General features: G+C 40.5%; 1 protein-coding gene across 8 annotated transcripts; it reads left to right on the forward strand.

The window, feature by feature from the left end:
• Positions 1 to 1025: 1025 nt before the first annotated feature.
• Positions 1026 to 24632, forward strand: trip12 (thyroid hormone receptor interactor 12). 8 transcript variants are annotated; one of them, XM_044031570.1, is made up of 42 exons: positions 1026 to 1108; positions 4065 to 4211; positions 4764 to 4889; positions 5094 to 5884; positions 8515 to 8620; positions 9530 to 9666; positions 9839 to 9922; positions 11311 to 11406; positions 11492 to 11643; positions 11785 to 11820; positions 11925 to 12020; positions 12115 to 12207; positions 12302 to 12463; positions 12562 to 12630; positions 12750 to 12915; positions 13532 to 13649; positions 13970 to 14126; positions 14269 to 14422; positions 14674 to 14902; positions 15000 to 15118; positions 15501 to 15708; positions 16197 to 16297; positions 16659 to 16860; positions 16972 to 17113; positions 17338 to 17529; positions 17654 to 17805; positions 17896 to 18053; positions 18178 to 18251; positions 18389 to 18588; positions 18769 to 18896; positions 19137 to 19288; positions 19827 to 19969; positions 20108 to 20264; positions 20470 to 20568; positions 20656 to 20770; positions 20987 to 21141; positions 21366 to 21530; positions 21826 to 21990; positions 22077 to 22190; positions 22348 to 22442; positions 22935 to 23038; positions 23159 to 24632. In XM_044031570.1, the coding sequence occupies exons 2-42, from the start codon at positions 4114 to 4116 to the stop codon at positions 23353 to 23355; spliced, it is 6207 nt and encodes a 2068-aa protein (XP_043887505.1). In that variant the 5' UTR covers positions 1026 to 1108; positions 4065 to 4113; the 3' UTR covers positions 23356 to 24632. The 8 variants fall into 8 exon arrangements, with proteins under 8 accessions (XP_043887505.1, XP_043887508.1, XP_043887507.1 ...); XM_044031573.1 differs by having other exon boundaries at positions 16686 to 16860; XM_044031572.1 differs by having other exon boundaries at positions 5097 to 5884.
• The last annotated feature ends 1373 nt before the right edge of the window (positions 24633 to 26005 follow it).

Raw genomic sequence — 26005 nt, forward strand, 5'->3', positions numbered from 1 at the left:
GTTTAAATTTATTTGCTGACATGATGCATCTGAAAATTAGATACTTTTCATTCCCTGCAGCATAGGATTAAACAGAATTTATTATCCCTAGTGGGAATTTTGCTTTGGACTTGATAGTGTCTGCAGCATACTAACAGCATACTATACAGTAGGGCTGAACGACTTTATATAAATATCTAATTGCTATTATGTTTGCTATTATATTATATGATTCTCAATATTAGAGGGAATGGTAATGTCAGCAAAATTATGTTAAGCAAAACTATTTGACATTATTTAAGCTTTTTTGTGATGCGGTGCATTATCATGTTCATGTTACCATCAGAGGACGGTACACTGTGGTCATAAAGGGAGGATATCGTCAGCAAAAATATTCAGGTAGGCTGTGGAGTTCAAAAGATGCTCAGTTGTTATCAATGGTCCCAAAGTGTGCCAAGAGAATATCTATTGCACCACAATCCTCCAATTGATACAAACCAAAATGGATCCAAGCTTGAATGTTGTTTACAACATGTTCTGACACTATCCATCCAACTTCCAAAAAAAGATGAAATTGAGAATCATTATCAGACTAGGCAACGTTTTTCTAACCATCTATTGTCCCATTTTGGTGAGCGTGTGTGACCTGTAGTCTCAGTTTCATTTCATAGCTGCACCAGCTGTGGTCATATGCTGCTGTAGTCCATCTGCTTCAAGGTTTGGGTTTGTTGTGTACCCAGAGATGGTCTTCTGCATACCTTGGTTGGCCAGCGGGTCACGACCCAGCGGACTGATACATCATATATGTGACAAGTCGATGTTGCCAATGTCTTCAGCGTTGCATCGACTGCCATTTAATAAGAACACAATTACGTCTCCACATTTTTGTCTCAATAAGGTGGCGCTTTACGGAGCCACAATAGGCATCCACTATTGTGTCATTGTTTCAGAACACGCAGAGGCCGAGAGCTGAAAATTATGAAGTACAGTAAGTAGTCCATGAGCGGATGAATCACGCGGATGTATACTGCGGTTATAGGCCCCTCAGCTGATGCGAAAGTAGCAGGGGGAGAGAGAAAAGAGGAGCCCGTGCACTGTCTTGGTACAACTACAACACTGGAACAAATAGGTAACAACATTATATACGTACGGCAGAAAATTTCAGTGACATGTCAGCCAACGGTCTCTTGGGCCTTGGAGGTTATTCAGTGTCGAAATACATCGGAAGAATCACGATTCAGAGCTACGAAAATATCTCGAGTCCCCGTTCCTGCTTTCCTGTTTTTTTGTGTCTAAAAGGTATCAGAGGCCATTTCTCTTCTGCTAGCTAGCGTTAACGTGTTAGCCGCTAGCTGGACAAGTTGTGAATGTTGAAAGAATTTGACAAATCCGTTCCAAAAATATTTAATTTTTAAATTATACAAACCCCAACTGCCACCCAGCAGTGGTGGCAAAGCGTTAGTCGGTGATAGCGAGGCTTGCTAATATTAATTACCCTGTGTACCAAGGTTAGCTGGTTCTAGCAACAACGCTCTTGTTTGGTTTGACGACGCTAAACGTCAGATACGTGACTGGCCTGCAGTGGCTAATTAGCTAATTCGGTATTGATAAAGTCATATGTTTTCATGTTCATTCACAGAAATACATTAATTAATAACATGCGGGGACAACTGCCCCACAGTCAAGTGTTCATTTTCCGTCCATGTATTGTTGGCAAGTGAACGGTCATTGATGTAACGATCTTACTTAGCCGGGCTACCGTTAGCCTGCTAATAATTAGCATCAATGTTTGTAATTCTGGACTTAAATTGGGCCACTGAAAATGCATCACTTTGGTTCCTAACCAAACTCTCCTTTCATGTATGTGATTTGTTGACATGTTATTTGATGGAAGCCAACTTGTTCCTGTCTGGTTAGCGTTAGCATAAACGTTAGCCAGCGCTAAAGTACAAGGTAGACGCTGGCCTTTTAAGTCTGCTTTGAAAATATCAGCGATCCCCCCACAGCCAGCTATCAGTAGTTAGGTCGGCTTGAGCACTCTGCATTGGCGTTGACAGTTCTCGAGAGAGTGATCCTGGATTTGTCTGGTTACCTGTCGACTTGACAGCTGTATATTTCTTATTTGATTTGAAGAAGCGACAGAGACGGTGAGCTAACTGACGCACGAGACAAGTATGTTTTCTTTAAACTTGATCGTCTGCCATATACTGAGCACAGTGTGTCATGGCTGTGAGAATACCAAGTTAGCCTGCTAGCTGTATAACATTAAACCGCTTTCGATATACGGTCCAGCACTTGCTGCCAGTTACCGTTCTCGTTATTTGTCAGTTTGGGGGCAGATATTGGCCGGTCTGAGAGAAAATACACAGTTTCATGCTACAAACAAGGTAACCATTCCTTTCGGCAGTGCGTTTCGTAGCTAAATGGGCTGACACACCGGTACGCCAACTACGCATTTCCATAGAGCCATTGCTACGCTAGCCAACGTAACTTTAACGTGTCCCTGGTATGTTATTATCAGCTTTACAGTGTTGTACTGTCTTTACGTTCAGCAAACGCTGTATCCAAGCTTCGTTGTGGGTTGTGTATTGTTTTAGAAAGACCTTTTCTGACTGACAAACTGTCAAAATGTACGAGACTAGCTAAGATATTAGAGTGGCTAAACATGCTAACATTAGTCGGCGGTGGTAGACAACTACGTCAGTAACACAGGCCTCTGTAAATCATAGATATAAAAAGTGGACACTGTCGTTCGTGTGTTTGTGTTGTAGTGGAAGAAACTATGTACCCGGGTGCGTTTAGTTTCGCCGATCATTTGATGTGCTTAACTAATCCTATTAAGCGAAGTGTGGTGCATTAGTTGTCAGAATGGACGAATAAACAAAGACGAGGATGCACACTGTCAGAGTACAGGCCTGAAAAGGCCCTGTGAGCTTGCCAAGTATGGCGTATTTTTATGATCAATGATGTCATGATTTAAACCGTAACCAAATGGGTTAATTGATCATCTTCTATTTCTAGATAACGTGAAGTATTTGGGTGTTGATTAAGTAGCCTCTGTGTATTAATTGATAAAAATCATGCTTCTCTGTCTGTGTGTGTGTGTGTGTTCAAAACACATCAATCACTCCTTTTTATCAGTTCCCTCATGTCAGTGACTCATGGGAGGTATGTATAAATTAAACCTCTTCTCATGTCCATAGCGTTTTTTCTATGTATTATTTTAACGTTATTGAATATTGTAGACGTTTCAAGGTAATTGTGTACACATTTTTCAAAATAATTAACTATTAGCTAATGTGAGACGTGTTATAATATTTTAGTTGATGTGTTTTCTCAACTTTTAGTTTTGTCCAATGTAGGTTTATTTAGTTGTGTCTTTGGTCTTGGTAATTATTATGAAAGTAGTGATTAAGGACCTTGGTCATCCACTACAATCAAATCTCAACTAGTATCAGTGTTGTTAAGAGACATTCAAATAATGATGGTTGTGGTTAACAGATGGTGGCAAACCTGCTTTAAATCTTGTGCTGTTACAACCATTGTATAATAAATTGACATGGGTAATAAGAGATTCATATTGTTATTCAGTGATTTACTGGAAGTGTATTTTATGTTGTGATAATTTTGGGGAAACTGCAGACTGGGTAAAGTGTTAGTGTGTTTTGAACCTAAACTAAGCTGTGTAGATCTAGTTTTTTTTTTTTAAGGAAATCGGATATTTTTGAAGAGTACTTTTATCTCACAAATATGCAAAATACACCTTTCTTTTCTTTTTCCAGAGAAAAAAAAATACACCTAGCTTTATAAAATACCGTTTTCATTTTATTATGTCATGTAGTATTTCTGGCAACACATTTCTTTAGCAGTAATTAGATGGGTGGTGAGAGTTTGTATCCTGTATGAATGTGGGTCTAGTTATGATGACACATTTCTGTACATGATTATGTCACATCTGCTAGATGGATGAGCTAGATTGATGGTGAAAAGCTCCATCAGGTCTTATCTACAACATGACAAGCTGTTAAAAACATGACGTTGGTGAAAATTAGTATTCTAATGTGTTTATTTCTCTTAAATTTCAGTGAATGGTAGTGTCTAGAAAGGGTATGTCCCTTCAGGAGAGAGGTGCCAATGTCCAACCGGCCTAATTCCAATCCAGGGGGGTCACTGCGCCGTTCACAGAGGAACACTGCTGCGGCCCAGCCACAAGACCACACAGTCGCAGGAAGGTGAGTCTGCCTTTTTGTGAAAATCTCAGTCCAAAGTTAGAGGTAGTAATCTTAGTTTGCAAATGTCTGTGAAAGTTCTCAGTCATCTAGGTCATATACATCTTCAGGCAATAGCTCTAGGCAACTGAACTGAACTGAGCTTAAATTGAAGAATCTTACCTCTCTCTACCTGTTGATGAGAGGTGAGACATCTTCAATTTACCTCAGGTTTACAGAGAACTCTCTTTTTTAATGAATGGAGTGACACAAGAGGGCTGTTTAATAAAATTGATGTTTGTCCTTAGGTCCAAGGTGACGTATGCAGTGAATTGAAATTTAAACTTGATGCACAGATTATTGGCCTCTTTGATCATAGACAAGCTTTCGTCCTTTTATCATAGTCAAATGATGATTAATACTTTTGGGTGCTGTTCCAGATGTGTTGGTGATTAAAGGACATGGAAACAGGCATTCAGATAGTCAAATTTATTTGGGGATTGATTAATATTCTTTTATGGGACTTGAATTCAGGAACATACAATGTCACTTGCTCTTTAATTTCCAACCTTACAGGTTGCAGTCTGAGCAGGTAAAACATAAAGCAAATTCCCCACCTGAAAGTAGAAGACCTAATTCTAAGGCTTCCAAAGCCACAGCCAGCACAGCCACTGGCCAGTCCAGAGGGCACAGCTCAAGAAGGTACCACTCTTTTCTACTTGGTGCTTCATGTGTGTGCGTGTGTATGTAGGGTTTGTGGTTGTACTCAAATAACTTTTAATTTATTTTATACCTTTGGCTTTTGTTCTAAATCTGATTGAGCATGTTGAATGTGGCATTGTAATTTATCATTATACCTTGTTCTATATTGTTCTAAATATTTTTGTTATCCCTCTTGCTCCCTAGCAGAACCAGTCTTACTCAGTCCGTGGCTTCATTTGTTTTGCAAGACGACTCGGAGGCTGCAGGAACATCTGAACAAGAGAGACCAGGCCACCAGTCAAAGAGTGAAGGCACCCGAGGGTTAAAACGAAGCGAAGCTCCTGACCAAATAAGTACCTTTGCACCAACCCCTGCCAAGAAGCCCAAATCACTCCCACCACCCCGAGAAAATACCTCAGAAAACAAGAAAGGCCCAGCAAAGTCCAAGAAGAGATCACTTGCTTCAGAACCACCTGCATCGTCAGGTCGTGGTCAGAGCAAGAAGAGCGGGCCCACTGGGGCCTCATCAGGCCAGAAACGGAAGAAAGTGGACTCTCTCCCCGGTCTAAGTAGCGCCGCTGGGTCCCTCCCCAATCGCACAGAGGGCAGAACTGTAAAACCCACCAAGCTGGCGTCTAAATCGGCCGCCTCAGCCAAAGCTGGGTGTAGCAACGTGACAGACTCCTCCTCCTCTGCCTCCACTTCTTCCTCTTCTTCCACCACAGGCACCAACAGTTCCACCACGCAGGGCGCCAGAGTCAAACAGGGAAAAGATCAGACCAAGGCACGTCGCTCTCGCTCAGCCTCAAGCCCCTCCCCACGCCGCAGTACCCGTGAAAAGGAGCAAGCAAAATCTGCCAGTTCTTCAAAATTTGAGTGGGCAGCACGCTTCAATCCCAAAGTTAACTTGCCAAAACCCAAACTGTCCTTGCCCGGATCATCCAAAACTGAGACCTCCAAACCTGGGCCCTCAGGATTACAAGCTAAACTAGCAAGTAAGTCATATTACCTGGGTATTGCTTCCCTTTACTCGTTTTTATCAATATTAATTTTATTCATGAGCCATAGGATTTCACATTTACACATTTTTAACAAACATTTCTATGCATCACTATGCCATTTCATTTTGTATTTGGTGTTTCACATTCAGTTAAATTTACTCCTCTTCTAGTGATTGGGAGAAGGTTATCTTTGAATAAATAAGAAAAAGGAAGATTATGACCGGCTTGATGAGGGATAGCACATTATTCTCTTGTGCTTAGATTAGAGGTTACACCTCTGGGATTAGATGTCACAGGACCTGTGATCTGAGCAGTGACACGGCATCAGTTGCCACTGAGCTGAGATGTGTCACCAACCGAAGAAGTCAACCCTTATAGATAAATGCCTTAACTCCAATATAAATGAGTACACATAGTTGATTTAATTTCAAAAAGCCTTGTCCAGTTGTATGTGTATCTTATTATGTACACATTGTCTCAATACAGTTGGCATGTTTTGACAAACATTCAGTTCACATTTGTGGTGAGTGTGGACTCCACTGAGTGGTGAACTGGCTCATATTTCAGACAGAAGCACCTGTAGCCTGCAACAGGAGAGAAGCTCAATACTTAAACACTGCTGGTGGCTCAATTATCATTGTGAATCCAATGTATTGTTTAATAGTAGATACATAGGACTCCATTTTAACCATTTGTTGTATGGATCAATTGCATCAGACTGTTTCTTAGTCCATCAGCTATTTTGGTGGCAGGAAAGAAACATAGCATTTTGCTCATGGTTTAACAGCTCTATAGTTGGTGTCCCCTCCCTTTTATTTTTAGTATACCTTACCTCACTTAAAAAGCCAAGCAGCTCTCACATATGTCACCTGTGTTTGTAACAAGCACTCTGTGCCCATTCTGCTCCTGCAATCATTGAAACTTATATTGATTTATGTCATATTGATATTGCACTTTTAAAAAATGAATTTTGAATACTCTGCCACTGACATAAGACCAGGTTTTTGTTGGCCAAGCTGTCATGCTATCACCTTTCAGTGCCTCAAGATAGCAATGTGGAAGGGGCAGGGTACAATGTATTAAGATTTTACACTACTGCCCTAAGTAGTTTAAGAACATTGTCTTTGTTTTTCATATTTCATTGAGTTTTCAGCAGATGTGTTATATTATAAATAGTACATCACATTATAGTATGTATCATATTACACACGTGTTCAGAAATATCAATCATGCCAATTTATCAGTTGGAGTCTAGCACTTATTTCAAAAACATTTTACCAGATGCCATGCAAGTAAAAGCACACATCCATAAATCAAAATTCTCAAATGCATCTGCTGTAAAAATGTCATGTAAGCATTCCTAAATGAAGTACTGCTTTTAAATGCAACAATATCTAACCAAAGGAAAAAAAAGTAACTGTTGGTCTGTTCTGTATTACCAACGAGCATTGCTGCAGCCTTAACTATGTCAGTGCTGCAGAAGTATTGAGTTTTGTTCCCTGATGTGAAGATGAGTAAAAGGCCAGCTGAAAATTGTAGTAGAAATTTGGTGTGCATGTTGAAGTGCACCCAAACTCTCAGGCCAGGGCTCTGTGCCATGGGCTCTTGGCTCAAATAGAGAGACCCCGCCCAAGTTGGCACTGGTGTGTTGGCCCACCAGCTGACCAGGGTTATGTTTGAGGGCAGAAAAGGGCTCACGCGCTGTTTCTCTTTAGAGGAAAGAACTTCACCTATCGGAATATCCTCATGTATCCACCTTTGTTAAATTTTATCCTACGCATAATGTAACTTTCAGCTGCAATGGTGAGTAGGTTTATACAGTGCTGTTGTACAGTCTGTGTACTGTTATTGATTCTGTATAGCTTTCCACAGGTCAAACCTGTTCATGTTAATTTGGTAACCTAACTGCACCCTCAACCATGACAGATTTATGATTGGCTTCGGGTACTGTCATCTTTAGATAGAACCTGTTACATTTATTTTAGGGATTACTATTAGTCCACGTGTAATTCAATGGTGAGACACATTTATAGTCCAGTCAAGTCCAAGAAACAACCCAATTGTTCTTAAATGTATGTACTATTTGGTCTTAATTTGTCGAAATGCTTATTTTTATACTTCTGATTTATGAGTCATAGATCCAGCTTGAAGGTTGCCCTGTCATAGGGCCATGGTTGGGTTACTATTAATATCCCTCTAGTCAGTGGAAAAGGCAGCAGGCAACACTAGAAAACTTAACTGTAGAGAAGAGTAACAACAATTATGAATCTGTTTCAGCAGCTTCATTATTGTTTTCTGATGAGCCTCAGCAGCCGAATAATACTTAATGGGGTAATAAAGTATTTTATTTGAACACATTCAGCACTTGGAAAAACTAATGACTAATCTAAGATTTTTACATTTTACATTTTCTGCCAGATGCATTGTTAGCATTTGCCCTCTGTTTGGAATATGATAGTAAAAGTTGAATAATTCTTAAGAGAGTATTGTTGGTTTAATTGTTAAACCTGGGTACAAGAGCATTGTCATGTCATTTGCCCAAAAATCAAAAATCATTTAAAACTGCTATTGATTTAAAATATAGTTTTCTGTCAAAAATACCAGTGTTGCTTTTTAACCTTTAGGTTTGAGGAAATCCACTAAGAAGCGCAGCGAGTCTCCTCCAGCAGAGCTCCCCAGCTATCGGCGGAGCACACGCCAGAAGAACACGGGCTCCTGTGCCAGCACCAGGTACTAATCACACTGACAATTACACTGATGACCATAGTGTGAATATTGATGCCTGTAATTTGGACATGGCTTCATTTGTTTATCGCAAATTTGTGTCAACAAAAACTGAATGTAATGCATTTCTTGTTCAATAGTGTTACAACGTTGAGTCACATACAGCATGCCAAATTCAATTGTCAATATTTACTTGGAATTGTTGGTATTGATTCATAAAATGTTTTAATACATGCCGTTTCCTGTGCACAAACTAACACCTGAGTCTGCAGATTCTTCATTACTTTGCCATCTATGTTGTACAACCAGAAATGTAAGATAAGGTTATCTGCCCAGGAGGACAGGTGAATTTGTTTGTCTTCCATTTTCACCTCAAAACAACGCATTACTGTTGTCTTCTTCTAATGAGCAAAAAGGGCATGGAAGCAGGCCAGGCTCCATTCACAGCACCCTCTGCAGGACAACTTGTTAAAGTGCCTAAAGATCGTAGGATAGATATTTTTTCCTCTGTTGCACTGTATGGTCGTTTAAAAATATTTTTAATGGTGCACCAGGTTATAGAGACCCAAATTGTATACAATTTGCAACATAAGTTCTGTGAAAACCTTATACTTAACCTTGCAAAGTTGGTATGGAAACTGAAATATCTCTAAATGAATCAATATCAAATTTAAAATTGAATTGAATTGGGACCTTGTGAGTTCAAGCATCTTAAACTTTCAGACCCTTGACTAACAAGTATGGGCATTTGTTTTAAAACAGCATGGAGTTACAGGGCCTTCATTGTATGTATTTAAATAAATATAAAATATGAAGAAAACATCCAAGGCTAACACATGTGTATTAATGTGACTGGGAGTGAAAAAAAAATTCCTCAGTCATCATCACAGTCAATCTGTTTTACCCGTACCACAGTCGGCGGGGCTCAGGCCTAGGCAAGCGCGGGGCAGCCGACGCTCGCCGGCAGGAGAAAATGGCCGACTCCGACAACAATCAGGATGGGGCCAATTCCTCAGCCGCTCGCACTGATGAGGCATCACAGGGGGCTTCAGGTATCTATCATCACTTTTTCAATTCTTCTTTATCGGTAAAACCAGATTTCCTTAATGTGTGTCGATTAACACGTCCAAAGCACACAGGTTTTTAGCTTTTTCTTAGTAGCATCAGAAGCCACCAACATTTATCTTTCGCTGAGGATTACATTTTTACACTGTTTCTGTCCAGCTTCAAGCTCAGTTGCTGGAGCAGTGGGCATGACCACCTCTGGAGAAAGTGAGTCTGATGACTCTGAAATGGGAAGACTCCAAGGTTTGTCAAATCCTCCTTGTCACTATATTAATCCTTTTAACACTAAAATAAGTGGGCATGAAAAATATGATTAACACCATTTCCATTGCCACTGGTTGGTTTGCACTGAGACATGTTTTTTTTCTTTTCCACCTGTGCTTCAATTGTGTGTGAAATATGTTATTTGTATCTTCCACTTAGGTCCCTCATTCAAACTTAATCGTGAACAATTTTAAGTAGAGCTGCAACTAACGATTATTTTCATAATTAAATTAAATTAAATTAATTAATTAGATTAATCTGCCGATTATTTTCTTGATTAATCGATTATCGTTTGGTCCATAAAATGTCAGGAACCCTTAAAAAATCTGGTGATCAGTGTTCGTCAAACTTGGAAATTATGATTTTTTTCAAATGCCTTGTTTTGTCCAAAAACCGGAATTATTAACTTGATTTCTTTGTTATCCAGATCAAAGAAATCTTGTTTTAATAATGAAAAAAGCTTCAAACCAATTAATCGATTATCAAAATAGTTGTTGATTAATTTAGTAATCGATTAATAATCAATTAATTGTTTCAACTCTAATTTTAAGTCTTTAATATAAAGTGAAGAAAGATTATATGAAAATTGTTGAGGGCTGTCCCAAATTTTAAAAAAGTAAGGTTCACTAAAAACATTCATGGCTAACAGCTGTGCTAAAGGCCGAAAGTAGCTGCCAAAAATGAAGAAGATGAGGAACAAACAAGGGCGTTTACCTAGGGCTTGCATTCCCACTAATGCCTGCATGCATTGCAGAGTCATTTGACATGGGAGTGAATGCAGATTAAACACATTCCTACTGATCAAAACCCATTAAAACCTGGGATTAAACAGACTTTTTGACCAGTGGGAATGTGGTGTTATTGGGCATTATAGTTAATGTACAGACATGCCTAATTTTACAGTTATAGAGCAGTCCTTTCAGGTATAGGTACAGGTACGTTGCTCTCTAAAGCCTGGTTTATACATGCTGTAGTGCATCACAGAATAGAAATGATGGCATTGCTACCAGCACATTGGGTGCAAGGGTGAAATTTTGTTTAAAAAAAAAAAAACTGAGGGAAAACTGGCTGAGTAGGTTTCTGTTAATAAGCTGCTCTGTTTGAGCAGCAGGGACTTCCCACATCTAGCACACTTCTATTTCATTGCTTGAATGTAACTTATTAGATGTGTGCTATGAAGACAAAACTGAAATGTTTAAGTAAGTGAATATGTTTGAAAAATCTTTTCCAGTGTAACCACTATGCGTCTTGCATGAACCATAAAAACGTCTGTCTGTCTGTCTGTCTGTCTTCCTTCAGAGGTCCGCAACTCAGGGCCTCATGCGAGTATAAACAAGGCTTTAACCCTTCTGTTTGTGTCCTTTTAGCTCTATTGGAGGCCAGGGGACTCCCCCCACATCTTTTTGGGCCCCTGGGACCCCGCATGTCTCAGCTGTTTCACAGGACCATAGGCAGTGGAGCCAGTTAGTGCAACTTTTTCTCCTACACAAGTCTTTCATGTTCGCTAAGCTCTAAATAACTGTTAGAAAAACTCTGCCCCTTTTTCAGGCTCCAAAGCTCAGCAGTTACTGCAGGGCCTGCAGGCTACAGGTGATGAGTCTCAGCAACTTCAAGCAGCTATTGAGATGTGCCAGCTGCTGGTAATGGGCAATGAGGAGACACTTGGTGGATTCCCTGTTAAGAGTGTGGTGCCTGCTTTGGTGAGTCTTGTTCTGGCTGGGCCATTTTGTTCTCTTCCTGATCTTTACATCAGGAAAACATTTTCAGTATTGCTTTGTAAAATATGTCTTCATTGGAATTTTGGATCTACCACTCATGTTTTGATTATCTTTTTTCCCCAGATTACATTGTTACAAATGGAGCATAACTTTGATATTGTGAGTATGATGAACACCAATTGCAGTAGAATTATTTATCTTGTGTTTGATTCACTTTTGCAACACCACTGGGTTTGTGCTTACCTTTTGAACTGTGTACACAGATGAATCATGCCTCTCGTGCACTCACGTATATGATGGAGGCACTGCCTCGGTCCTCTGCTGTGGTGGTGGATGCTATTCCTGTCTTCCTGGATAAGGTAAGATGATGCAATCTCTGTCCCCAATAGCCTGTCAGATATCAGTGGTGCCCTGTTAATAAGCTAATACATTATTCCTCCTTATTGAATGCAGCTTCAGGTGATCCAGTTCATTGACGTAGCAGAGCAGGCCCTGACTGCCTTGGAAATGTTGTCAAGGCGACACAGCAAAGCCATTTTGCAGGCTGTAAGTTTGTATTTTCATCAGGGTCACATCCTGATGCTCTCCTGTGTTGTAGCCACAGTTTTAGACATAACAGTGTTTTAATTTATTCTTACAGGGTGGACTTGCTTCCTGCCTCCTCTACCTAGAGTTCTTTAGCATCAATGCTCAGAGGAATGCTTTGGCCATTGCAGCCAACTGCTGCCAAAGCATTACTCCAGAAGAGTTCCACTTTGTAGCTGATTCCCTGCCACTGTTGACGCAGAGACTCACACATCAGGTATCTTTTATGACAAGTTTTTGTTTTGTTTTTTTATTTCTTTAGTTGAACACATTGTAAAGATTCAACTAATGGCTGTATTTGTTTTGCAATCTTAGGATAAAAAATCAGTGGAAAGCACTTGTCTTTGTTTTGCCAGACTGGTGGACAACTTTCAACATGAAGAGGTTTGTTCCTCCTAATTTTGTTTGAGCACAGTATTTTTGTTATTTCTGTATCATCTTCTCCATTCCATGTCCAACTCTCTTGCTAATGAGAACGCATGTGTCTGTTATTAAATCAACAGAACCTGCTTCAGGAGGTGGCATCACGGGACCTGTTGACCAACATTCAGCAGCTGCTGGTAGTGACCCCTCCTGTACTCAGCTCGGGGATGTTTATCATGGTGGTGCGCATGTTTTCCCTTATGTGCTCCAACTGCCCCTGCCTGGCAGTCCAGCTTATGAAACAGAGTGAGTAACTGTCATACATTTAATTAATTACTTCTCCCCTAAAATTACTGTTATGTGTTATCATACTGTAAATATTGACCAAACAGGGTCTAGTACTTAAATGGAATAGTTGGTAGTAGATGCAATGATTTTTTTATACCAAGGTTCTAGTAACTTTTTGCATTGATTGCTCTGGTGACTATGCAACTACGACATCATCTTTCCTTGCTTGTGAGTTCAGGCAAGTGCTTATACACAACACAGGCTTTGCAGAAAGACAATAGGGAAGATGAAAATCCAAGGCATAGACTTACGATGTAAGAAAACATTTTGTTGCACTCGAAATGTTTTTGCACACACTCTAGAGCCCTGCATACAGTATTCACTCACAGCAGCAGTAAAGTGTTGATTGTGATTTTCTTCTGCTGTAGCCTGCCAGCTTCAAGATTTGACGTGTTTTATATTGAAAGATAGTACTGAAGTTGTAATGAATGGTTATTCAATGTGCTGTTGCCTTTCTATCATCTCAAACCAGTCTACACACGCTCCTCTGACCCCTGGCATCATCACCCAGAGAACTGCTGCCCTCACATGCGACTAACTACAGACTTTTCTTTGTGATGCATTTTCTTAACAGACATAGCCGAGACTCTGCGTTTCCTTTTATGTGGTGCATCTAATGGCAGTTGCCAGGAGCAGATTGAACTGGTACCCCGGAGCCCCCAGGAGCTCTATGAACTGACCTCACTCATATGGTAATATTCTTTTTCCTGTCACCTGTTCAGTATGGTATGGTTTATGTTTCACACTGTAAAATGCTCTTATGTTTTACAGATTACTGCTATGCATTTACATTTAATCATACTGTATATACTCACTAAACAGGGATTAGTACTTTAGTTGGCAGTAGATGCAAAATCTTTTTTTATTTGAACAAAGTAATATTGTTTAAGTTGTGACATTTGTGTCCGTTCATGTTTAAGTTATTTTAATGATGATGTAAAAACTGAAAATGTAAAAGAAATAAACCAGTTTCATAATGCAATGTTGTGGATTACTGTTCTTCTTTTTATAGTGAGCTGATGCCCTGCCTACCTAGAGAGGGGATTTTTGCTGTTGATTTAATGCTGAAGAAGGGTAGTGCTCAGACGACCGAGGGTGCGATCTGGCAGTGGAGGGATGACCGCGGACTATGGCATCCTTACAACCGTATTGACAGCCGCATCATTGAGGTATGAATGCAACTATTGGGTCAAGCACAAAATATGCCATTAAATCAGTTTCTGATTCATGTAATTTGTAGTATTGTTATGTGGTAAGAATCCATTTATGATACCAACTTTGGGTGTATTTGGTGACTGTCTGGTCCTACAGACAGCCCACCAGAACGGAGAGGATGAGATCAGCTTGTCAACTCTGGGCCGTGTCTACACAATTGACTTCAACTCTATGCAGCAGATAAATGAAGACACAGGAACAGCACGCGGCATACAGAGAAAACCAAATCCTCTTGCCAACCCCAATACAGGTAATTCAGGTCTTCGCTCAGAGTTCAGTGTTTCATTGCACCAAGTTTCATGGTAAAACATATAGAAGCAAAGCTGTCACTTATACTGTTATTTTATTTTAAAAATGCATGTCCGTGGATTAGATGTTACATTTTTTTTTTTTTACCTGAGACGGAGCAGTGAGTCAGTTGCTGTTTTTGTCCTATTGTGAATATGTGGATACTTCTACATCTTTGAGGGTAAAAACACAAATGTGTTCATTGTTTTTAAGGGAGTCACCAGGAGGTTCGTCGAGAAGACGCTCGAGCCCAGTTGATGAAGGAAGACCCAGAGCTGGCCAAGTGCTTTATCAAAACTCTGTTTGGGGTCTTGTATGAGGTTTACAGCTCATCAGCTGGCCCTGCTGTGAGACACAAGTGCCTTAGAGCCATCCTCAGGATCATCTACTTTGCTGATGCTGAGCTGCTGAAGGATGTGCTTAGGAACCATGCTGTGTCCAGGTAACATTGTCCAGGCTGTGTGCTCCTTTTAACACAGGCCAAATGCTCTGTCATTTCAATTAAACTGACTCCCAAGTTTCTGTGCTTGTTTCTACAGTCACATTGCCTCCATGCTGTCCAGCCAGGACCTGAAGATTGTAGTAGGTTCTCTGCAAATGGCTGAGATCCTCATGCAGAAGCTGCCTAATGTCTTCAGTGTCTATTTCAGAAGAGAAGGTAGAGTGTAATCCCACCTTGTGAGCTCATCAGAGTAGACGACCTACAGTGATTTAGGGTTTAGCCTGAGCATCTAAACTGCTTGTTAAATATTAAACAGTCTTCTAACATTGTAATCCTACCATTTTATATATGAGGCCACCTTAGTTGGGGCATTTTCTGTCTGCAGTGGGAAATGAGATTGAAGAGATTGAGAATTACTTTAAAATGACATTTTGAGAACCTTTTCTGCAGTAACCAAAAACTAAGTTTCTCACCATCTGAAGCTTTAATGCCAGGAGTCAAAAGGAGGCGAGCAGTTTAGAAACATTTTATCTTTACGACAATATTACTGCTTGTTGTGTTTTTTGTTAAAGCTGTTGACAATTCTTTTCTCCTCCAGGTGTAATGCACCAGGTTAAAAACCTGGCAGAGTCTGAGACCTTTCTAGTCACTAGTCCCCCTAAGGCTTGCCCTAGTGGTACTGCCAGTCTGTGCACTACCACCATCAGCACTGCATCGACCACATCTGCTAATAATGCTACTCCAGACCTGGGCTCACCCAGTTTCCAGCACAGCATGGACGACTCACTGGACCTCAGCCCACAGGGGTGAGTCAGATATACAGTATACCTTTGGTTTGGCTTCTTAAAGACTTGATTTACACATACAATTTTAGCACAGGCCCAAATTCAGCTCTATAGTGGAAACTAAGCTTATCTCTCTATTAGTTCATGGAACGTCTGTCTGGTAATGGCATTCGTGTCCAACGGTTCACTTGACAGGCTTCAAATTTGGTGGGTGACTTATTGGGGACACCAGTGTGTGCATTGCTGATTTTGCAATTATTTGAATAAGAAATGCAAGGGAAAATGTATGGGTGCTGTTTTAGTCATAAACACAAATTATACTTGTGTACAAATTCTATTAAACTAGATCTTAGGATGTTGCACAAATCAAATGTGTTTGAGTCATTTACCTTTGCTACTTTTAGTCAATGTGTTTTTTTATTGTGTGTGTGCTAGGTGGTGTAGTAATGTACTAAAATAATCACATTTTCCCAAAGACAAATATATTAATGATGTTTTCCCCTACAAAGGCGGTTAAGTGATGTCCTGAAGAGAAAACGACTACCTAAAAGAGGGCCAAGAAGACCCAAATACTCTCCCCCAAGAGATGATGATAAAGTTGACAATCAGGGTAAGTTAAAGTGACAGGATTGTTTTGATGATGCATCAACTTACCACATGGTGAATGGACACCTCTGTCAAAGCCTGAGCAGGTCTGCATCACCTGAATTGGCACTATGGAACTTTTGGTTTTACAAAAAGAACTACAACTTTCTACTTTACGCCATGTTTAAATTAATAACAGTATCTATGAATATGCTGTTGTGAAAATCAGCTTCTTGTTCAGGTGAAAGTGTTCAGACACATTTCCTTATCAATTAGTTAACAATATGAACTTATCCTGGTGGACAGGACATTCTGTTGTTCACTGACTTGTGGGACATCAAAGCGAAAGAGCATTTTGTGATCTTGGTTATATTTTTAACCCATAGATAACCCTCTGCCTGGGTTCTTTACAGCCAAGAGCCCTACCAGTACTCAGTCACCCAAATCTTCCTTCTTGGCCAGTCTCAACCCCAAGACCTGGGGTAAGCTGGGCACCCAGGCCAACAACGCCAACTCTGAGCCCTCACGCACAGCTGGGGTGAGTGGCCTGGCAAGGGCCCCTCCCAAGGACTCAATTTCAAATAACAGGTACAGTAGTGAGACTTATTGGAGATATTTAATTTTCTCCCTGCTTTTGTATAATCAAAATCACATATTGCAGCTGAGTTAAATGTGTGTGTTTTTGTTATTATTTTGCAGAGACAAAATAAAGGCCTGGATCAAAGAACAGGCAAGTAAGTTTGTGGAACGCTACTTCAACTCAGAAAATGTGGATGGCAGCAACCCCGCACTGAATGTACTCCAGAGACTTTGCACAGCCACTGAGCAGCTCAACCTGCAGGTAACGCATTCACTCAGCTGCAGAAATGACAATGATGAAGTCACAATTTTCCCTACAGTAAAATAGCTGTGGAAATTGTTAAAATCAATAACTTTTTTAAATTAAACTCTGTTCATACCAGCAATGAAAAGGAGGGATATAGATACATTGATTTACCTTAAATTCACTGTATAAAATAAGGTTCCATGCCGGCATTAAGACATTATTTTTTTCCCATTCCCCAGGTGGACGGTGGTATGGAATGTCTGCTGGAGATTTCAAGTATTGTATCGGAATCTGATGTGTCCTCATTTGAGATCCAGCACAGTGGGTTGGTGAAGCAGCTCTTGGTTTACCTGACCTCCAACACAGACAGAGACTTGTTGAGTCGTGATGTGCGGTTAAAGAGGTTCCTCCATGTGTTCGCTGGCTGTCCGGTAAGGGACAAATTCTGAGTTATTATTAACATATAGACTCTATAGGCTAGGTATACAATCCTACAAGTGTGTATTCACCCACCAAGAAGACTGAATATTATCATGTTTTTTGTCACATGTGTAGGTTCCAGGAATGGAGCCTGTTAGTCGTTTAGACCCAACAGAGAATGGGCCTTACCTGGCACTGGTGCACAAGATGAACAGTTGTCTTAGCCAAATGGAGCAGTTCCCTGTCAAAGTGCATGACTTCCCTAGTGGCAACGGCAATGGCAGCAGGTTTGTCTCTTAAAATGACTCTACTGTTCATCTTTTTAATTTGTATTGTGTGATATATACTATGGTTATGTTGATGCAATTTCTCTCCAGAGGTTCTCAGGCACTGAAGTTCTTTAACACACATCAGCTCAAGTGTCAGCTGCAGAGACACCCAGATTGCACTAATGTTAAACAGTGGAAAGGCGGCCCTGTGAAGATCGACCCCCTGGCCTTGGTGCAAGCCATCGAGAGATATCTCGTTGTGAGAGGTGAGCAACTTCTCAAATAGTTTTGAACAGATTGTTAAGCCCGGAAATTAGACTTTTTAAATGTAGCCTCCCATGTGACTGCACTGGTAAATTTTATTAAGTTGTTAATATCTTATCTGCACAGGGTACGGCCGAATTAGAGAAGAGGACGAAGACAGTGATGACGATGGTTCAGATGACGAAATCGATGAATCACTGGTATGTGATGTCATTCATGCTGAATAAAGCTTAGCTTTTTCTTATCTTCAAGTCCACAGTAGACAGTCCAGAGTAATGTGTTTAAGCACTTAACATAGAAACACGTGTACACATTTAATTTTTTTTTGTATATCCAGGCTGCGCAGTTCCTGAATTCTGGCAGTGTGCGACATAGACTACAGTTCTACATTGGCGACCATCTGCTACCATACAACATGACAGTATATCAAGCTGTACGACAGTACAGTCTTCAGGCAGAAGAAGAGAGGGAGTCGACTGATGATGAGGCCAACCCGCTGGGGCGAGCTGGCATCTGGACCAAAACGCACACAATATGGTAAAAATAAAATATGTTCTCATTGATGATTGTCCCTTTAAATTACCTGAAGTAATGTCAAAAACATACATTCATTTTGCTGTTTGTGTATTACATACACTTGAGCTGCATGTGATGATGATAATCACATGATAATAAAACCACCCAGAAAGAAAGTGACACTGTTGTCTTTTATGACAGGTATAAGCCTGTGAGGGAGGATGAGGATGGCAGCAAAGACGCTGTGGGTGGAAAGAGGGGCCGTGCCCAGACTGCTCCCACCAAAACCTCACCTCGTAACGCCAAGAAGCAGGATGAGCTGTGGCATGGTGAGACTCCAAAATCTCATAGTTTCAGTTTTGTTATCAGCTGCTTGTGTATTGAAGAATTAGGCTTACCTGCATCTGGTCCTTTTTTGGGGCTCAGCAGTTGTTTTTATAGGGAAATTCCTTGTTCTGTTATCTAATAAATATGCTGTTGAATCAAAATGACCAGATATAAATTGCACAGATTCTCTACGGACTTGGACAGTGTACTTGAACCCTACTCTTGATCCCCACCTCTTCCAGATGGTGTATGTCCCAGTGTCATCAATCCCTTAGAGACATACCTCACTTCGGAGCCACCAGAGACCATAACCTTTGATGACCCCTCTCTAGAGGTCAACCTGCTGCTGAGGGTCCTGCACTCCATCAGTAGATACATGTTCTACTTGTATGATGTAAGTCTCATCCCAGAAGAAAACAAGAATAATGCTGTCATAGACTTTTTGTCTCACTTTGAAAAGTGTGAATGAATTTCAGTCTTGAAAATTTTGAAGAATTGACATGAATTCCTAAATGAAGAATATAGTCCCAGTTCATGGCTTTACTCTGTATGTCTTTTCCTTCATATTGTCAGTCATGCTACTGTGTTTTGATTTAAAAATGGCAGTTATCTGTGTCCATACTAACATCCCTTAAAAATGTATTTATCACGTAACCTTTCAAGTACTGATTGTGTAGTCACTGCCACTAATCAGGAAGAGAATGTGGGTAATTGTGCGATTTTATCCAAAGTTCTCAGTTTTGCCCACAGTTTTCACCAAAAAGCAGAGCAGTGCTCCAAACCCAACGCTTTTCAATGTCTCTACTTTTAGGGGGCTCTAAAACAGTGTGGAAGGTGTATCTACAGCTGCATTTGTGTTTTTAAAGAAGAACTAAATAGTGTGGATGGAGACATAAAATATGTAAATAAAAACATTTCTGGTTGTTTTGCAGAATGCTGCGTGTAAGGAAATCATCTCTACCAGTGAGTTCATTAACAGCAAGCTGACAGCCAAAGCTAACCGTCAGCTACAAGACCCTCTGGTCATCATGACAGGGAACATCCCTACATGGCTCATCGAGCTTGGAAAAACCTGGTAAATGTCTCCATTTATTTATTGATTTAAATGGGGATTGAGAGAACACACTATTATCTGCATTGTGGACTAAACTGATGCTGATTATAATTACCAGTTGCTGGTTGTTGATTACATACATTTCTCTTTTTTCTACAGTCCCTTCTTCTTCCCCTTTGACACCCGGCAGATGTTGTTCTATGTAACTGCTTTTGATCGTGACAGAGCCATGCAGCGCCTACTGGACACAAATCCTGAGATCAACCAATCAGATTCTCAGGACAGCAGAGTTGCACCACGTCTCGACAGGAAAAAGGTGCAGTTTTTACCTATTATATTCATTTGTTGCATGTTTTATACTAAATGGATGTGTGTGAAAACATTTTAAAACATTCTTCACTCATTTTGTGTCTTAAGTTTTATTATACACTTTGTGAAAGTTGCTCGTTAAGAATATCTGAAGCTATGTCTGTGATCTAACTTAAACTTTCACTTACATGTTCTCTGTCTTGCCTTTTCAGAGGACGATAAATCGAGATGAGCTGCTCAAACAGGCCGAGTCTGTGATGCAGGACCTCGGTAGCTCCAGGGCCATGTTGGAGATTCAGTATGAGAATGAGGTACATTTAGTTTTTGTTTTCTGAATCATGTTAGGACAGGACTTTTTGTTTCAAACCTTCTGAAGTTATGTTTTATCCATTTTGCAGGTCGGAACAGGTCTTGGTCCAACTCAGGAGTTCTATGCTCTGGTATCTCAAGAACTCCAGCGGGCTGACCTCGGCCTGTGGAGGGGCGAAGAAGTCACTCTGGCCAATCCTAAAGGTACCAACTCTTACACTTCAACTGACGATAAATTAAGAATAACACCATGTTGTAGTGTCTTTTACTTATTTTCACTGTAGTGAAACACTTTTATTCTGCAATAACACTCAGATATACATTTTACTGCTGATTGAAGGGGTTTTTGCTCTTTTATACATTTACACTGAATGTATTTATATTGCTTTTATTGACCATACCTTTGTCTCTGTCCAACAGGAAGCCAAGAGGGAACTAAGTATATGTTCAGCTCCAGAGGACTGTTTGCAGTTCCCTTTGGCAGAACAACCAAACCAGCACATATAGCCAAAATTAAAATGAAGTTCCGTTTCCTAGGAAAACTAATGGCCAAAGCCATTATGGACTTCAGACTGGTAATGAAATTTTGTCTGCTAACAGATTCATGTTTCCAAATGAGCATAGATAAATTGTGTTTAGACATGCTATATGTCGAAATATATTTTCACACATGATTCTATAATCTGCAAATTTACAATATGACATTTCTTCATAGATAAAAAATGGTCTGTTTTTGCTGTGTATGTTCATCGCTGTTCAACACAAATGTGAAATGTGTTCTTGTTTCTTCTCTTCTTAGCTGGACCTGCCCCTGGGTCTGCCATTTTATAAGTGGATGCTGCGACATGAGATGTCTATAAGCTCCCATGACCTTGTGAATATTGACCCCAGTGTGGCCAAGTCCATCCAGCACCTGGAAGATATTATCCGCCAGAAGAAGAGGCTGGAGCAGGACCAATCACAGGTGAATATGTTATTCCTCAAGTTTTTATGTTTCAATGCTCTGTGAGAGCAGCTCTTACATCTGGTCAGCAGTGATGGTGTGTTTGTGGTAGTCAAGGTTCCACACGAACATCTTTTATGTCCATCAACATCTCCATTGACAAAATAGAAATGAAACATCAAAGCTGATTACAAATGCTATATAATTTAGCAGTGAAAAAAGTATGTGTCTTTCCCTCAATCCATTCACATGTTATAGCAGTAGGGTCTCCATCACTCTCTCTTTGCTCACCTGTGTGTGTTTGTCTGTGTGTCAGACGAGGGAGACACTACAGCAGGCGCTGGAGAGCCTGAACATGAACGGCTGCTCAGTGGAGGACCTGGGTTTGGACTTCACCCTCCCAGGATTCCCAAACATTGAGCTGAAAAAAGGCGGCAAAGATGTCCCAGTTACAATCTACAACCTGGAGGAGTACCTCAGGGTATGTGATCCACTCATTCTCAATTGTTTTGTCAGGGTTAATCTTTGTCCCGCTAATATTAACTTTTCCCATTTCTCTCCATTCAGTTGGTGGTGTACTGGACTCTAAATGAAGGAGTGTCCAGACAGTTTGAGTCGTTTAGGGAAGGGTTTGAATCGGTCTTCCCTTTGCATCACTTGCAGTATTTCTATCCAGAGGAGGTGAGGCATTTTCTTTTTTCTGGTTAAAAGGAGGGCATTATATACAGTACATAACTGTTATAATTTAGTCACTCAGCCAGTTACTCATTAATCAATAATTTGTGTTCTTTGTCCCTCTTTTCTCTTTCTCAACGGCCCATTGTCTCTCCTCTTGTAGCTTGACCAGTTGCTGTGTGGCAGCAAATCAGAGACATGGGATGTCAAGACGCTGATGGAGTGCTGTCGACCGGACCACGGCTATACGCATGACAGGTGAGACTGCTAAAACAATTATTGTTGAAACATTGAAAGCACACATGTGCATCATTTAAATACCCACCATATTACTAAAGCCTAAAATGTTTTTGGCCTTCCAATAAAGAATGAGGTGAATGTGCTGTGAATAGGAAAAGCACAGGTGTTACTTATCACTTTGACAGTGAATCAGCACGCTCCCTGAAACTTAAGAGGCTTTTCAGTAACGCATACATGAAATAGGTTTGTGATTCATTTGTCTAAGCATCTCCCTTTCTAATGGCTGGTTTACCTATATTGAAAATAATGCCAGGTGTCACAGACATGGTTGTAAAAATAGTGTGAAATGTTGGCATGTTACAACGTTTCTGACTATGTACATTTTAAGTTGGGTCACAACAGTTTGCCATGTTCAGAAAGTAGGTCACCATATACATTTTCCCTGCAGGACACACTATGGTACAGGTTCACTCTGATATCTGATGTGTGTCGGTTCAAATTTTCTTGCAGCCGTGCTGTTCGGTTTCTGTTTGAGGTGTTGAGCAGCTTCGATGCCGAACAGCAGAGACTTTTCCTGCAGTTTGTTACAGGAAGCCCCAGACTGCCCGTCGGAGGTGAGTTTCCTCATACACTCATTTAAAGTGGTCACTGAAACAGCCAGTATTGCTGGAGCTTATTCATACGCTGTCACTTCTGCTGCACACACTCACCCCGGTGTCACTCTCGACTCCCAGGTTTCCGGAGCCTGAATCCCCCTCTGACAATTGTGAGGAAGACGTTCGAGTCGACAGAGAACCCGGACGACTTCCTCCCCTCAGTCATGACCTGCGTCAACTACCTGAAGCTGCCTGACTACTCCAGCATAGAGATCATGCGAGAGAAACTGTTGATTGCGGCTCGAGAAGGCCAGCAGTCTTTCCACCTTTCCTGATCTCCCCACATCTCACATTCAGATGCCTTCTACAGCGACTGATGACATCCTGACTTCGTTTTTTTGTAATCACATACATCAAGGCAATGTGTACAGCCTTCTTGTTAGAGAAAGCAGCTTGCAGAAAAATTAAGACTTTAAATATATATATTTGCTGCCCCTGTCTCTCAAAAAAGAATATAAAAAAACAAAAAAAAAATGGAAATGTGTTCCATGACTCAAGAACATAAAATATAAAAAAAGAGAGCAAAACGTATATCAGTAGTTGAGTAATGTTAAAAAAGATGAAAACACCTGGGTGACATTTTAAATTGCATTGCTATGTGATATTTAAAAAAAGAAAAAAAGGGATGTCTCCTCTACAGAGTGGTGGACAACGTCACTGGGTGTTGGGAGTGAAGGGAGGGAGGGGGTCCATCGAGCAAGCTAGGTTTACTTTAGCTCCAAAGATCATTTGTACAGACAAATTTGCAGACTTTGCTCATTCTACACATTTGATAGAATAGCTCTTTGTTCTCATGTCTCTTCCCCCTCATTTTGTCCGTTGGCATTTTGTTCTGTATTATATTGACCCCAGTTTGTGTGTTGCGTTTTGGTTCGGCTTCCCCGCCCCCTCGTGTGTCTTTGCTTCAAGTTGTGAAAACGAGAATTGCCGTTGGTTGAATGCGGGTAGTGATGAGCGCATATTATCTTTTTTTCTTGGCCCTACGCACGCTGAGATTGTGTTCTGGCCTCCTTTATTCTAGAGAGCTTCAGCTCGTATGAAGAGTTGTAACCAATGTGTTGACCAGGTAAATTTGTTTTGCCCTTATTTTGATAGAGTTTAATGTCTTTCTGTTTGGCCCTACCCAGATGTGTGGGGTTTCCTTGGTAGACCAAGCTCCGAGCAAACCCTCAACACATAATGTAGCTGGGCACAAAATTTGGCTGGTCTCATTTTATCATTTAATGGCCAGATAGCATTTCAAGCTCATTTATGAAATAAAGTTTATATGCAGTTTCACACCCTGTTTGAGGTGGGAATGTCTGCATTACCTTTTTTTAATTTTCTATATTGTCTTTATTTCTTGCTGTAGTTGACTTATGATTATTTTTTTTTCTTTGCACTGCTGGCTTGGAACAAACCGTGGTGTGCACCTGCAGTCTGGCCAGGGGAGGGCGCCACTGTATGCTCTCCTGGCCCAATCGTTCATGTGCTGGTTTCTAAGATCTGCAATAATTTACTGCGTCAGGTTCATGTTTTTACCTGAACATAAATAAAGTAACTGTTTGACTCATTTTGTCCATTGTTAGTTTTATTTATCCATCACTCATTCATGTTGCCATGTCACTGTTGAGTTATTTAAAGCGGTATGTAGGATTGAACTTAGTTTTTAAGTTGGTTACTCCTCAGTTAGAGATTGTCCTTCATTTGATGCACATGTTTAGGCGACTTGCCATTGATACAGCAACAAAGTGTGAGTGTTGAGATTTATCTTTACCACCTCTTTGTTCCCACACTCCTTTCAAAATGAGTGTCTTGGCAGTGGATTTAAAGGTACAGTGTGTAAAAGTTGCATGTTGTGAAACTGAATATCCCTTACCTTAACCTTTCCCTTTAAGTGTGCTGGAGTGCATCTATCAAAACTACACTCTGCTTAAAATAAATGCAAGTAAAGTTATTGCAATGGGAAAATGCACCTACATTTTACACACTGGACCTTTTAACTTACATAAGATGATTGTGAGTGTTATAAAAACACATAAATATCTAACACTGTTTATCTGCTTTACTGTGATCTTCCTCTGACTTCCTCTACTCGCGTCTTATAGGCAGTGTCCACTGATTTTAATCTTATTTCTTTAAATGGTAAACCACTGAGGAGAGTAAATGTTTGACTCAAACAACAACAGGCTCCATGAATCTGCCGTCCGCTGGAACACCCTGTGTTCACTGAGTGGACTGGAGCAGTGCGAGGTGACAGATTTACTGCTGCTGCGGGGAGATTAATTGTGGAAATGAAAGGGTTGATCCCGTAGTGCAAGGCCGATGTCTTCTTATCAACCACAGGGTTTCATATTGATCATACCAAGCATGCCATTACAACACCGCAGCCTCTCTCTGAGGCTTACGACTACCCCAGCTAAAATAAATCTCAGGACACACCGGCTCTTGATACTGTAATAGAGACAAAGAAAACAAGGTCAAGGAGAACGAGGTCAAGGACCTGTGGAGGTTTGAATGAAGTGGAGTAAGAACCTGGCCTTTTTCAATTCAGTAATAATAGGAATCAAAAAGCCGACAAGACAGAGCATCTCGACGTATTGTACAAATATTTTGTGAAATCTGCACTTCACAGTATATTGTAGTTGTATATAACACTGTACAAGCTGAATCCTCCTGTGAAACTGTCGTTCATAAATTCCCAATTCTGCAATTTGTGATTCCAATAAAAACATGCCCCCTTCTTTCACCCTTTAAGTCAAAGTATTTCTTTTGATCTTGCGTCACCGTGTCATGGCAAATGAAACTGCGAGCGTGTGGGATTTAGTGCCATTCAGTGGTGATGTTGCAAACTGCAAACCTAACTATCTACAAGGTACGTGTGAGACTCCTTGTTGTACTATCATGGCCAAGTCAATGATGTAAATCATGACCAGAGCAAATGTG

This window comes from Solea senegalensis, linkage group LG8, assembly GCF_019176455.1.
Source record: "Solea senegalensis isolate Sse05_10M linkage group LG8, IFAPA_SoseM_1, whole genome shotgun sequence".
Classification (NCBI taxonomy): domain Eukaryota; kingdom Metazoa; phylum Chordata; class Actinopteri; order Pleuronectiformes; family Soleidae; genus Solea; species Solea senegalensis.

Excerpts from the sequence above, each read along its gene's own strand:
- trip12 (XM_044031570.1), top strand. The coding sequence starts at position 4,114 with ATGTCCAACCGGCCTAATTCCAATCCAGGGGGGTCACTGCGCCGTTCA. Across the intron at positions 17,530-17,653 it reads ATGTGTTCGCTGGCTGTCCG|GTTCCAGGAATGGAGCCTGT; the intron begins GTAAGGGACAAA and ends TCACATGTGTAG. Across the intron at positions 21,142-21,365 it reads CCATTATGGACTTCAGACTG|CTGGACCTGCCCCTGGGTCT; the intron begins GTAATGAAATTT and ends TTCTCTTCTTAG.